The 14951-nt window shown below is 44.2% G+C and overlaps 1 protein-coding gene across 1 annotated transcript; it reads right to left on the bottom strand.

Moving 5' to 3' along the window:
• Window positions 1-13769: 13769 nt before the first annotated feature.
• On the bottom strand, window positions 13770-14477 carry LOC139450967 (uncharacterized). The gene has a single exon (XM_071232790.1). It carries the CDS (start codon window positions 14475-14477, stop codon window positions 13770-13772), a length of 708 nt encoding a protein of 235 aa, XP_071088891.1.
• Between the last annotated feature and the right edge of the window lie 474 nt (window positions 14478-14951).

The following is a 14951-nucleotide window of genomic DNA, read 5'->3' as shown; positions in this document are numbered from 1 at the left end:
CGATGACATCCATAGAGCCAAGTCAGCGAGTCTCTTACGACATGCACAGTCACTTGTTAAGTCAAGCATGGGATGCTGAAGTCCTATTCTAACCCGGATCTACACGGGTCCGTGTAACTGGATACATCACTGAGTATATACATTCACAGCGACAGTGTGATATACAACGTGTGTGAATGGCTAGAGATTATTAATCATGACTAGGTTATGAATATAAAGTTACACATATGTATCCCATTTCAGGCCCATTGTACAGGGGGACGTCGTCTCCAAATCCATTAATCCTTTCAGGCACATAGTCAATGAAAAATAATGTCTATCAAACATAAAGCTTACTTCAAAAAAATATCGCAACGGTGTCCACAGGTGCTAGCCCATTGGGGCTATTAATTCACTATTCAATATTGCCATGTTCAATATTAAATCAAACGTTTTTGTACGAAATGATGCTCTATTCATAAACAGGCTGTTGGTTTCTTTGCAGTAAAGGGTATGCATCATGAATATTAATACCGTTGAAAGGAATTCATACGGCGTTCCAGGTGACCGCCCTGCTAGACAGGGAATATGACACTGAAATATGCGTCAGTTGACTATATTAGCCCTCGTCAAACACATGCAGGATGGGGTGTTGGGGCCACGTGACTTGCAGGACGCTGGGAGACAATGACCATCGATATCACCTACGCCTCAGCATCCGTACCCCTTTGTGGGAACGCTGGGGGTGGGATGCTGATGGACCTGATACTGATAGCGAGGAACATGGCAGGTGTGTGTGTGTGTATGCGTGCGTGCGAGTGTGTGTGTGTGAGAGAGAGAGAGAGAGAGAGCGCGCGTGTGTGTGTGTGAGAGAGAGAGCATGTGTGTGTGCGCGTATGTGTGTGAGAGAGAGAGCGCGTGTGTGTGTGTGAGAGAGAGAGAGCGCGCGCGCGTGTGTGTGTGTGAGAGAGAGAGCGTGTGTGTGTGTGTGTGCGCGCGCGTGTGTGTGTGTGAGAGAGAGAGAGAGCGCGCGTGTGTGTGTGTGCGTGTGGGAGGGTGGGGTGGGGATAAAAGGCGGGTAAAAGAAGGAGCGGGTAGAGGATGGGGGATTGGGGAGTGATTGTGTCAGATTTTGATCAAGCTATATGACACCGACCAGACTAACCGTAATCGATTGTGTGACCGGGGGTATCATGACACCAGGACCACAAGCCTCATTTAGTCGCTTCTCACGCCAGCCACCCGATACACAGCCTCTCATTCAGCAGTATGACACCGGTTGTGGCCTGGCTTGCCTTGGGGTGACGTAACATGGTAAGAGTATTATCGGTGACAGCCTCCCTAGGCTACAAGAACTAGTCTCACCCTGAATCCCCACTCTTGTACGACCCGGTAGGGGTTGAGGGAAGGGGTGGCAGCTTGTCAAGTTATGATTTGATAAAGTGTATCGTGATACAAACATGACCCATCTCACAGGACTCTGAAACAAATCGATACCCTAACTCATAGAGCTATGAAACAAATCGATACCTAAAATCACTGAACAGTGAAACAAATCAAGACCCTAAATCACTGTGAAAAATATCGATACCCCAAATCAACGTACTCTGAAATAAATCGATACCTCAAATCAACGGACTATGATGTAAACCGATACCACAAACGCCAATACCAACAAATCGATACTCAAAGCCATATATCTGCTCTTGACGACAATACGACACCTACTTCCACACGTTTTCCTCCAGCTGTTGGAAATAAGTTGACATGTCCTTGCATTATCAATCAAACACCGCTAATTCCAAGCGATTTGGTCCGGATTAACCAGGGTTCCAGATTACCAAATCATTACAACACAATATTGTCCCTAAAGCAGAGTTTCGCGACTAACCGGATTTTACATATCTCACTCAAGTCCATTCTCACTCACTTCTGCCAGCAGGCACCTTCCCTAGGCAAGGGAGTTAACTGACTGTAAAGGTCCAGTTTCAAGACAAGGAAGTTAACTGACTGTAAAAGTCCAGTTTCCAGGCAAGGAAGTTAACTGACTGTAAAAATCCAGTTTCCAGGCTAGGAAGTTAACTGACTGTAAAAGTCCAGTTTCAAGACAAGGGAGTTTACTGACTGTAGAAGTCCAGTTTCCAGGCAAGGAAGTTAACTGACTGTAAAAGTCCAGTTTCAAGACAAGGAAGTTAACTGACTGTAAAAGTCCAGTTTCCAGGCAAGGGAGTTAACTGACTGTAAAAGTCCAGTTTCCAGGCAAGGGAGTTAACCGACTGTAAAAATCCAGTTTCCAGGCTAGGAAGTTAACTGACTGTAAAAGTCCAGTTTCCAGGCAAGGACGTTAACTGACTGTAAAAATCCAGTTTCCAGGCAAGGAAGTTAACTGACTGTAAAAGTCCAATTTCCACCCTTGCCCAACTAGGCTGGAATTTCTGGACTCGACCGTGGTGCCACCCGTGGCTTTAATGAGTTATGCCCCTTCTATATTCCTCCTATTGACCAATCAGATTCCACCTCTCATATCACTTGAATTTGCTTCAAACAAAATGGCGGCGCCCGGTCAAGACGATCGGATCGATAATCACAAAATTTATATGGTGATAAAACGGGATCTTACTTCGCGAAGTGCATCAATCACGTGAGCACATTGATTAACAACATGAAAAGATTTGGAAAATATCTGTTGACGCTGAGTTAGCGGTACACATGCTTTGCAAATCCTGCAATCGACCGAAATCTGTACTTTGAAATCCATGTTGTTTACGAACCGGATGAATAGTTCGTTACGCGATTTTGATTGGACTGCAATGACTCGTTAATCCAGCCAAAATATAACTGCATAGTTGCGGCCTAGTTCGGCAAGGATGGAAACTGGATTCTAATAGTAAGTTATCGCCCTTGCCTCGGAAAGATGACCAGAAGTCAGCCTGTATCCATCTCCCCTACATTCTGCAAATAAGTAATTCGAGGGCTTCTTCATAGAATCATTATAACATAACAGGAGGGTGTGGTCAGACTCGCTGACTTGGTTGATGCATGTCATCGTGTCCCAATTGCGTGGATCGATGCTCATGATGTCAGTCACTGGATTGTCTGGTCTTTTTTCAAAGACTGTACGTTGGCCCAATAAACTGTACCTTACACATAACTTTATTTCGATGACTATAAATTATACTAAATATACTTAACCTCATACATAACTTTTTTAAAAGACTTTAAGTGAGTCTAGATGGATGTTCAACAGTATTGCGTCTCTATTTAAATGTGGACATTACTGCGTTGACATTTATGTTAAACAATATTCGTCTTGTTGAGAATTTAGTGCACATTTGACGTTGCAGCGGAAATCGTATTTAAAATAGTTGAAAGAAATACTCCTTCATTCTTCGTTATAGGCATTATTGTCACTTTATACGCAAATATATTCAGTCATACATGTATACGCACGGCTGTCATAACACAATGTATAAAATATTACAATAGCGCATTGTGCCAGAGATCGTATTACAGACATAAGTGTCCCTTTGGGATGATCCTTTGGGGTGAACGTTTAAATCCACACGTATACATGTATAAATAATGGAATCTACAATTACACTGGATATCTCATCTTGGTACTGTTTTCTGTTATTGCACCGTGCAGCAGTCAGTATACACTCAAACTACAATGGTGGACCCTAAATACACCTCTTTGCATTATACATCGACAACACCTGACAAACACTTAGATCTGATCTCGACGACCCTTGTCCAAGTTTACCTATAGCGATAACGTTACATAACCCTTCTTTCCGCAAGGACATTAAATCAAGGCACGCACTTACCATATCAAATGATCACGGGAATTTTAAGTACTCTGGAAGGTCAAGAGCAAGGTCACTCGGAATGATCTCTTGTGCAATTAGGTCGGAGAATAAACAACCGTCAAGAAGTATGTTCGGTGTTTACTTATCTACCTATAACCTATAAACACGAACAGTAATCACCGCTTTAACGTCCCTTTAACGTCCACGGTCTGCAATGGCTTCATTATGTCCTATTGTTGGGTTAGGTTGTGACCTATATCTGCTCAGGTGGAAATACGATCCCATAATTTTAATATTTATCAATACGGGTGTTATAATTTGATGAAATGATTCATGATTTATGCTAGCCCAAGGCCATCTTGACTTTAACAATTGCTGAGTTCTCGGGGTTTTTTTTTTCAAAAAGAGACTTAAACGCATTTTATTTTACAATATCGACAATTGTCTTCATCAACCCATTCTTGTTGTAAAAGGTGACTATGCTTGTCGAAAGAGGCGACTAACGGGATCGGGTGGTCAGGCTTGTTGACTTGGTTGATGCATGCCATCTTATTCCAATTGCGTGGATCGATGCCCATGATATCAATCCCTGGATTGTCTTGTCCAGACTCGATTATTTACAGACATCCGCCATATAGCTGGAATATTGCTGAGTGCAGCGTTAAACAACAAACAATCACATTGAGCAACATACTGCAGTCAAACTTCAATGTCCAGAGACAGACACAATTCCAAGGACGCCAACACTCGCCTCGTCCAAGTTTGTTGCTGCCGTGGCAGGGGACACAGCGGTGCATGTATGCCTGGCTTATCCTGAGGCGGGGGACATGGTAGCATGTCTCAACGGCTGTTTTCGGTTGCTATGAATACCATCAATCTGACTTCGGATGCGACGGGGACGCTGAGTTAGTGAGTGAGTTGTGTTTAACGCTGCTTTTAACATTATTCTAGTTGTATCACGGCGTGACAGCTTAATGTGGGAGGAAAGCCCGAAGTGATGCAGGTCTCAGACGTTTACCACTTCGGTGAAACCCACGAGCAGGGCATGGTGCCGACAAACAGAAACATAATCAGGGCGAACTGGGATTCGAACCACAATCATTGATTTTTGGCGTATCAAAGGGACGCAACTCTGCGGCGCCTTAGACGCCTGCGCCACCCGTGACGCCTGGGGACCTTGAAAGAAAGCATTATTTGTTTGATGTCATTTAACAAGTTAGAGTTATAAACTTTGAAATGGGCAAGTGTCACCATTAATGCGATACATTCGTGACTGTTTTTCCTTCTCACGATAGCCAACGCCATATGTTTTATCAGACGCATTGTAAAAAATATTTCACCGATCAATATTATTGATGTGGATGCGCCATCATGATTGACGGACTGAAAGAACAATGTTGCATCACGGGAAGGTAGTTTGAACAGCGTCATGATCGCGCCGTTTTGACGTAACTCAATATGTGTACTTTATCACGTTGTCATCTCTATTAAAGTCTTTTAGCAGGGTTCGTGCTGATTTCATTACCACTGGCTTTTTTCCAAAGCAAATAGCCGCACCACCTCATTACTATTTCTTAAAAATACCAGAACTTCACGAATTCTACTGTTCTGTGAATTATAAAGAGACATTCTTGCATAGCGCACGGCTTAGATATTCAGACAATGCATTTTTATTTGACTAATGCAAGTTTATTGTTTTCTCATTTCTAAGTTCAACTTTAACCAATTACAAGTGGCGGCGTTACGTACGCTTTCATGTTCTCTTTCATCCCATTTCTGCCTTCAAGTCCATTGCGAGAATACTTCACATTCCGGCCGAGGTGAGCAAAAGGGGGGAAATATGTCATATTCAGTGCAAACACATTACCCCCATCGTGGGACTGGTCACATGCAATGCACCCTGGGTCTTCGGCTTGCCAATCCCATCGTCTGGCATTTTAGTTATAAGAATTCAAGCTCCATCATTTTAATTAATAGCGTCTTGGAATAGAAATATGAAAGTCGTTATTGATGTGACCAATATATGTTGTTTTCTCCGAAGTTTCTTATCTTTTCGGCGTTTAATGATAAGAAAATACAACAGATTCACAGATTCAACCGTCCAACAACGGGTTGATGCCGCTTGTACCAATACTGTAGAATGTAAGGGGTCAGCGTGAACACTCCCAACCAGACTTTCCAAGAACCGGATCCACACCACACTGAAACGTTTATAAACGTTTAATTATTTTTTCTTATCTCCAGACGAAAGTTAAGGAAAGTAGTACATGTGGCACTGGTGGATCAATGTGTGTGTGTGTGTGTGTGTGCGTGCGTGCGCGCGCGCGAGCGCATGGGTGTTGGCGTTCTGTGTGCATACAGAATCAGACAGAGTGAGAGAGCGAGCGAGAGATACTTAATATCAGCCCCCAAGAATCGTGTACACACAGGCCGCTCCAGTTAATGCTATTTACCTGACGTCAGATTTTGCAATCCAGTTTTCTACCGAGAACCACTGTACCCAGTGAACTTTGAACCCCACCCTCACATACCTGAATGATTCGCACCTGTGCGTGTGTAACCGTGGATTGTCTTGTATAATTCGCTGTTGTTGTTTGAGCGTTACAGGCGGGTGACAAATCCGGATTAGGAAAACATGTGGGGTCCTAAACTGCTGCAAACGAACCTTGGGGCGTTTCTTGACGAAACATTTTTCACAGAATAGAGGGTCGTAGCTCACGCTTAACTTGACTGAGGGGCACTTACAATGCGTACATACACCACATACCAATTGGTTGACCGACACATGCTGTATAGGGCCTTAGTTTACCTTGACGTCTCAGACTGAGATTCAGAAGCATGTTGCTCTATGGCTCAGTGCTTATCTGGGCAGTGTCCCACAACCGAACAGTTGTAAGTCCATGACTTGTTTGTTGTTTAACACCACATTCAGCAATATTCCAGTTTTATGACGGCGGTCTGTAAATAAAAGAGTCTGTACCAGACATAAGTCTTCAGCAACCCATGCTTGCCATAAGAGGCGACTATGCTTGTCGTAAGAGGCGACTAACGGGATCGGGTGGTCAGGCTCACTGACTTGGTTGATGCATGTCATCGTATCCCAATTGCGTTGATCGATGCTCATGATATCAATCACTGGATTGTCTTGTCTAGACTCGATTATTTACAGACCGCGGTCATATAGCTGGAATATTGCTGAGTGCGGCATTAAATAACAACAAACAAAATGAAAAATGTTATACAACAAAAACACACCAAATATTACATGTATACCATCACATGAAGTCGGATGGCTGCCATAGGACCGTATCCGGTCTGGCCCAGACTCGATTTTTTACTGACTGTCGTCATACAGCTGGAATATTGCTTAGAGCGGCGTTAAACAACAAACAAACAAACAAACAAACTACGTATACTACATCACTATAATAATACTACTTTTTAAGGTACGGGCGTTTCGGGTCTTACCACTTTTAGCCCTGAACCCTGTCCCATTTCATCTGTCCCTTTCTCCCATACTTTAACATATAGGCCAACAATAGTCGCAACGCTTGTGGATGTCGGACCTGTTGCTACCTTAACATTAACACTGACTATACAGATTTAGGAGGGGTGACATCCACTCAGGTGCTCGGGTGTCAGGTGCAATGATGGTATCCGTGATTTGAAGCCGGATTGACGAGCAGCGGTGAGTACTAGCACAACGTACGGCTGTAGTTCCGTGTATGTGTTGTAGTCTCGCATCGGAAACGTGCAGGCAATATGAAATATGGACTGTTTTATTTTGTCCAATGTGCGTTATTTGACATTTTTAGCGGGCGTCAGGGGATGAATTATTGCAGACAGCGGCAGTAACCAACCCGCTACATTAACACACAGATGATCAGTCCAAAATAACGGACCCGTTTGCATAAAATGATGTCAGTGCTGCCACTTAATTGAAAGTCTGTTATTGGAGTAAGCATGATGGTCTTAGCGATAAAATTGCTTTGTGTACATGGGCCTCGATCCACACTTCCACGTGTACTTCCAAATATATACTACTAAAGGATGGATCACTCGATTCTTTCATATTTATATAGTTCATATGTAATGCCAATATACGATATAAAGTGGAATTTATTATAACAATAAATTGGCGAATCTCAAACTCCATAAAATCTCTCAGGAGGGCGGTCGTGTAGCCTAGTGGTTAAAGTGTTCGCTCGTCACGCCGAAAACCCGGGTTCGATTCCCGACATGGGTACAATGTGTGAAGCCCATTTCTGGTGTCCCCCGCCGTGATATTGCTGGAATATTGCTAAAAGCGGCGTAAAACCATACTCACTCACTCACTCACTCTTAGAAGGAACGCGATTAACTTTGACTTGTGTGTCAAGGTGTCAGATGCTGGTGGTTGAGATATGTTCTGACACTGACGATGTCGAGATGAAGATGGAGTATGAGGCAAAAGGTGTATTGTGATAACAAATAATCGAAAGATAGGCTGTTTATCTATAGCAGTTCTAGATATAATCGATCTTAATATAACATTCATTTCTACCGCGTCAGGTATAGATAACAAAACCAATGGGGGGTATGGGGGAGCGGGTGCTTTGGATAAACGCCTTCGTACACGGAAACCTCTATATTGATACTGAGGAATTTGTTAAGTTGTTTTGTTGTTGTCGTTGTTGTTGTTTTGTTTAACGCCGCTCTCAGCAATATTCCAGCTATATGACGGCGGTCTGGAAACAATCGAGTGTCAATCCAGTGATTGACATCATGAGCATCGATCTGCACAATTGGGAAACAATGACACGCATCAACCAAGTCAGCGAGCCTGACTACCCGATCCCGTTAGTCGCCTCTTAGGACAAGCAGTCACCTTTTACGGCAAGCATGGGTTGCTGAAGACCTATTCTACCCCGGATCACGGGAAGAAACTGAGACTGTATAAGCGTAATAATTTTCAAAACGCTCATATTGGTGCCAAGTCCATTCATTGGCAGGGCACAGCGTAATGCAACCAGGCCCAACCGTAATCTGGACATATGCATTCTATTCCAGCCTAAACAAATAGATTCTATTTGTAGACACAGTTTCCGTGTGGAATTAGTTTATAAAGATACATTTTTATTTTCACATATTCACCGAAACGTTCAGAATATGTGTGCGGTTTCCCGTGAGAAGATTTCGGCCTTTGTTTACTCAACATCACTGCTGCATTAAGCAACACTCAATCTGGCGTGGATAAACCGCATGTGATGGGGGCATCTTATTTGAGCATCCCCCAGGGGGTGGGGGTGGGGGGGGGGGGGGGGGGGGGGGGGGGGGGGGGTGGGGGGGTGGGGGGATTCCAGGTCAGAATAACCCCAGTGTCCCGTTACAGTTGTCACAGAAGGAAACGTCGATTGGACGGTCAGGCACCGTTACTGGACTGCTTATGTGTCGTCGTGTTTTTCTTTGTTTGTTGTTTAACACCGCACTCACAAATCTTCCAGGTATATGACTGCGGGGTGTAAATAATCGAGTGTGGACCAGACAATCAAATGATTGACATCATGAGAAGTAATCTACGCAGTTGGGATACGATGACATGCATCAACCAAGTCAGCGAGCCTGACCACCCGATCCCGTCACTCGCCTCCTACAAGCGTAGGTTGCTGAAGACCTATTCTAAACCGGATACTACTACTACTACTACTACTACTACTACTACTACTAAGTGGGGCGGTCGGGTAATAGCGCTCGTCCCGAAGACCCTGGTTCGATTCCCGAAATGGGTACAATGTATGAAGCCCATTTATGGTGTCCCCCGCCGTGATATTGCTGGAATATCAAGTGAAGTAAATTAGTGAGTAAAAAAGTGAGTGAGTGAATGAATGGATACATTAGTGATAAAATGATAAAATCTGATTGGTTCACGGGATTTTGATAATATACTATGTATCCCGCCTTCGATAATTTCTCAGCGGGAGAATTAATTCCTTATACCCCGCCACGAGCAAGACAGGCTGTACGTGGATTTCTGAGAGGCAGAATACTTCCCTTATACACCGCTTCGAAGCAAAAAGCCGCACGCTTTATTCGAGTCAATGAAAGCCACGAGACAAAGAACAAGTTGATCTCCACTAAATCAAACAGCTGTTTTCTATCAATTTTGAATTTGTTCTAATTCTTTTACAATGTCATATTAAACATGTCGGTAAGATATATTCGTTGTAGCAGGATCACTCGGGGTACAAGTGGTGTTATGCGTCCCTCGTTCGATTTTTATTCCATGAGCCAGAGGAGCGTGGTATGAAACCTAACGCGGGACGCATGAAACCCCATGTACCCCTCGTGATCATCTGGAGTGAGTGAGTAAATTAGTGAGTTTGGGTTTAGGTGGGGTTGAGAGACTGAGTGAGTGTAGTTTGCAAACACACCTGCCTACGATGCCACAAAGCATTGGAATTGGCTGATATAAAAACGAAACGGGATGTAAATTGAATAAAAGAATCTGTCAATACAGACACAAACGGAGAACAATTTCAAGAGCAAGTATTCCATCAAATAAAAAAATCCCCAGAAATAAAGAAACTGCACTCCATGCTCTTGCAGATTGTCGAGGATGGTCATAATTACTGGCTCCTGTTGTCTTCGGAACATACCACTCGGGAGACCTGGATCGCAGTGTCAAACAAACCTGCTCTGTCGACATTCATATCACGTCCTTTTTCTACAGCTGGTTTCGTTTCTGCTGGTGCGGCACGCTTTTATCATAAACCACAAACATTTCTCGCTGTCATTACAGGCGAAGGCGTGGCGACAATGCAATTCATTCATGTCCTGCCCGGAACGTGGCTTCTCAACTAACGTAGATCGTGGCGATTTATATCAATGGTTGGTATATCATTCCCACTGCTGTTTCCCTGAACGTGTATATACGTCAACATGCAATTGCCGATATTGTGAAGCACTGATTACATTCCACAAAGCGGCTATAACGCTAAGGCGATCGTAACTCCCATACTTTAACATAGGCTTACCATCAGCTACCTCGTAGAACTCGCCATGTGGAACGAGACCTGGTCACGTTTCCTCAAACTGAAACATATCGTTTATTCGGTTTTCCAAGTCTTGTTTTTTTCGTGTTGTTAAAAAACAAACAAATGATAATTATAACATTTATAACTCGTCCCAATAGAGAAGTTTTTGAGTTAGGTTTAACGCTGCTTAGAACAGTATTTCTGTACGATACGGCGTGTCAGATTGATATGGTAGGAAAGCCCGAAGAGATGCAGGTCTTAGTTTTTCACTTTGATGAAACCACGAGATCGGTATTCTGACCATTTAAGATCATTCATTTACATTCTGCATACTGTGCAAAACAAAAAGCATTTATTTACAATGGCTGGATATCACGTCATCTCCCGCCTCCGTGGTCTAGTGGTAGAGCGTCCGCCCAGAGAGCGGAAAGTCCGGGGTTTGATCCCGGCCGCGTCATACAAAAAGACGTCTGGCGTTCGACAATAAGGGGCTAAAACAAGGACTGGTCGGCTCGGAGTCCGTATACTGTGTCTGAGTGGGGTATTCATGCTAAACTGCGGCATGGTATCTCAGTGGGCTAGCACTATAAATCGACACCAGTCCAGACTAGTACAAGCAGCCACACACACACGTGCATGCACGTCGCTATATAAGTGCAATAATCTTGGACACGACGTTAAGCCCCATTTCACCTCATCCAAATGAGCGGCATAAGAGTATCATATTAGGAAACATTTGGTTTGGTTCTTTTGTAACTGGTTTTAAGTGAACATAAATTTGCTTGATATTCTATAAAGGTCCGTGTTAAATAATATTTATAGAGCACATTTCAAAGTTAAAAGGTGCAATGTGTATAATGAACCGCTCATGCTCTATAAGAGTGAATGCTGTTTTAAGCCCTATAATCAGCAATATTGTTGCTTTCACGGCGGTATGTACGTAACCAAGTCTGGCCCACACAAGCCAGTGAATGATAGCATGAGCAAAGAACGACCTTTCTCGTGATACAATGACGAGACATGCTGGTTATACAGAGACACGTGATTCCCATCATATATGCTGAACAAAAAATGTTTGGGATCATGAATATTTTGGGGATATATTTCATAAACATATCCTCCAATAATATTCATGATGCCTAACTTTTTTTGTTAAGTAAAGCTGAATCCAACTAGAATCAATGGGTATTGTAGCCCTGGTCTAGAATCCCCACGGAACTACCTGTAGATGGGAAGATGCACGTGTCTCAGTGTGGGTCTAACAAGGCTCAGCAAGAACACATTGCAAAGACCCCGAGGAAAACCCACCATCAATGTTCCCATGTATCATATTCCGATTCAGAATACAATTTTCCCTTCCTCGTCCTCGACAAACTAACATTTAGTCTTTGCAATGATAAGATTTTAAGATTTTCTCATTTCAATTGTCTTTTTATACATAATTGGAAGGTACCAAGAAGCTAGACTTGCCAAAGAATTTCTGTATGAGAAGTAGACTAACGCTAAGTCTCTGAACATATATAATTTTGATAGAAAGAAGCAACTAAATGTACATTTAAATTAATTAGGAGCCCCGTTCAGATGAACGCGAGGAAAATCTAGACTTGCTTTTAGGGTTATAGCATTACAGTAAGGGATCGGCAGAAGGGATAATAATATGGTTCGGGGACTGTGCGACAGACTATATGAGAGGCTACGTCCTCGACTATCCAGTGTATTAAAACTCCATTCCAGGAGAATAATTAAGCTGAGGAGTAGCCACGCCATCTTCCCCAGGCAAGGGCGTTAACTGACTATAATAGTCCAGTTTCCACCCTGGCCGAACTAGGCTGAATATCCGGGCTCGATCACAAGTGGTTATTACGAGTTATGTCCCTTCTATTCCCTCCTATTGACCAATCAGATTCCTATTCATGCATTTGCTTACCAAAAAACATATGGCGGCGCCCAGTCAAGACGATCTTAAGGATTATTAATATCTATATTGTTACACAACAGGTCCTACGTCGCGAAGTACATCAAATCACTTGAGCACCTACAAATATGAAAAGATTTGAAAAATATCTGTCGACGCCGAGTTGGCGGTACACGTTTTGCAAATCCTATAGTCCACCGAAATCTTCACGTTGAATCAAGTTAGTTCATTACGCGATTTTTATTGGACTATGTATGCACACGTTAGTCCAACCAAAATTTAGCTCCGGAATTGCTGCCTAGTTCGGCAAGGGTTGAAACTGGACTTTTATAGTCAGTTAACTCCCTTGCCTTGGGAAGATGTATCCACACTGACAGAGCATAGTCCTGCATGGGCGTGAACGGGAACCTATACCTCATGTAGTATTTACAAACTACTAAACGCACAATTTTTTCTACATATATATCTGCAAACACATTCCCTTTCTAGAGCTTAAATTTAAAGCCTTCTGGATGGTTCGTCAGAACACGTCCTGAATGACCACAAAAGGCTACATCCGGTTGCCTGCCATAGAGACCATTGTCAAGGTCAGACCTCACTGCAGAGGCATTCATGGCTTTCAAACTGAAGATGACTCTTTAAGGATGTGACAACTGTAAATATTTTATTGTCGCGTTACTGGCCACGACGTTCTTGAAGACAGCACTGCAGCCAGCCCAGGAGGAACTGTATGAATAGATGAATAGCTGTGTTCATATCATTAAGACTTTGTTGAATGGAAACTAGTTTTATTGACTGCATGCGAATGAACGGACTGCAGGGTCTATTCATGTAGGGGGTGTAATTATGTACGCCACTACCTGTTGGTGAATGAGTCTTTTGGGGGTACGGTAGATGACAGATGGTTGGCGGCCGTTCAAGACGTCACCGCTTGTCTGGAGGCACTCATGCAGTTGAAGACGTGATCGCCGTGGTTCGTAGTGGGGTAGATTGAGGTCATCGGGTGAGATGGGGTCAGAGAGTTGCAACGTTTACAGTTATGTCCTTGTGACATCAGGGTCGACGGGGAGTTGACCTGGGTGGGTGGGGAGTTGACCTGGGTGGGTGGGGAGTTGACATGGGTGGGTGGGGAGTTGACCTGGAGGGGTGGGAAGTTGTCGTGGGTGGGGAGTTGACATGGGAAGGTGCGGAGTTGTCATGGGTGGGTGGGGACTTGTCATGGGAGGGTGGAGAGTTGTCATGGGTGGGTGGGGACTTGTCATGGGTGGGTGGGGAGTTGTCATGGGAGGGTGGGGACTTGTCATGGGTGGGTGGAGAGTTGTCATGGGTGGGTGGGGACTTGTCATGGGTGGGTAGGGAGTTGACCTGGATGGGTGGAGAGTTGACCTGGATGGGTGGAGAGTTGTCATGGGTGGTTGGGGACTTGTCATGGGTGGGTGGGGAGTTGTCATGGGAGGGTGGGGACTTGTCATGGGAGGGTGGAGAGTTGTCATGGGTGGGTGGGGACTTGTCATAGATGGGTGGGGAGTTGTCATGGGTGGGTGGGGAGTTGTCATGGGTGGGTGGGGAGTTGACCTGGGTGGGTGGGGACTTGTCATGGGTGGGTGGGGAGTTGTCATGGGTGGGAGGGGAGTTGACCTGGAGGGAGGGGGAGTTGACATGAGGGGTGGGGAGTTGGCATGGGTGGGTGAGGAGTTGACCTGGGTGGGTGGGGAGTTGACCTGGAGGGGTGGGGAGTTGACATGGGTGGGAGGCTGACATGGGTTTTTTGGGAATTGACATGTATTTAAGTGATATCACGGCGTGACAGTTTAATGTGGGAGAAAAGCCTGTAACGATGCCGGTCTCAGACGTTTACCACTTCGGCGGAACTCACGAGCATGGGTAGGGTGCTGACAAAACATAGAAACATAATCGAGGCGAACCGCCATTCGAAATCACGATCATAGATTTCTGACTCATAAGGACTGAACTCGCGTCGCGTCGAGTCGCCTTTGACGACTGTGCCACCCGTGCTTCCAGTTAGTGAAGCGGAAGATAAAGAAGCAGACGAAAAAATGCCCGAGAAATGTGAGCATCGTTTCTCTCATGGCATTCCAGTCAAATCAACTGGTGTCATATATACTCCAAAATATATATCCACACACATCAGACATTGTGCCCAACATATCCCCATAAATCTCATCTCATAAGCATTTACTTGTTACATGTATACGACCAGCGAAGATCCGGGTT

Source organism: Haliotis cracherodii, unplaced genomic scaffold, assembly GCF_022045235.1.
Source record: "Haliotis cracherodii isolate W230 unplaced genomic scaffold, xgHalCrac1.p SCAF_8, whole genome shotgun sequence".
Taxonomy (NCBI): domain Eukaryota; kingdom Metazoa; phylum Mollusca; class Gastropoda; order Lepetellida; family Haliotidae; genus Haliotis; species Haliotis cracherodii.
The sequence above is the reverse complement of the archived record's forward strand: the minus strand, read 5'-3'. Positions and strand labels throughout refer to the sequence as shown.

Bases quoted from the DNA above. Each gene is read 5' to 3' on its own strand.
- LOC139450967 (XM_071232790.1), bottom strand. From the start codon at position 14,477: ATGTCAGCCTCCCACCCATGTCAACTCCCCACCCCTCCAGGTCAACTC.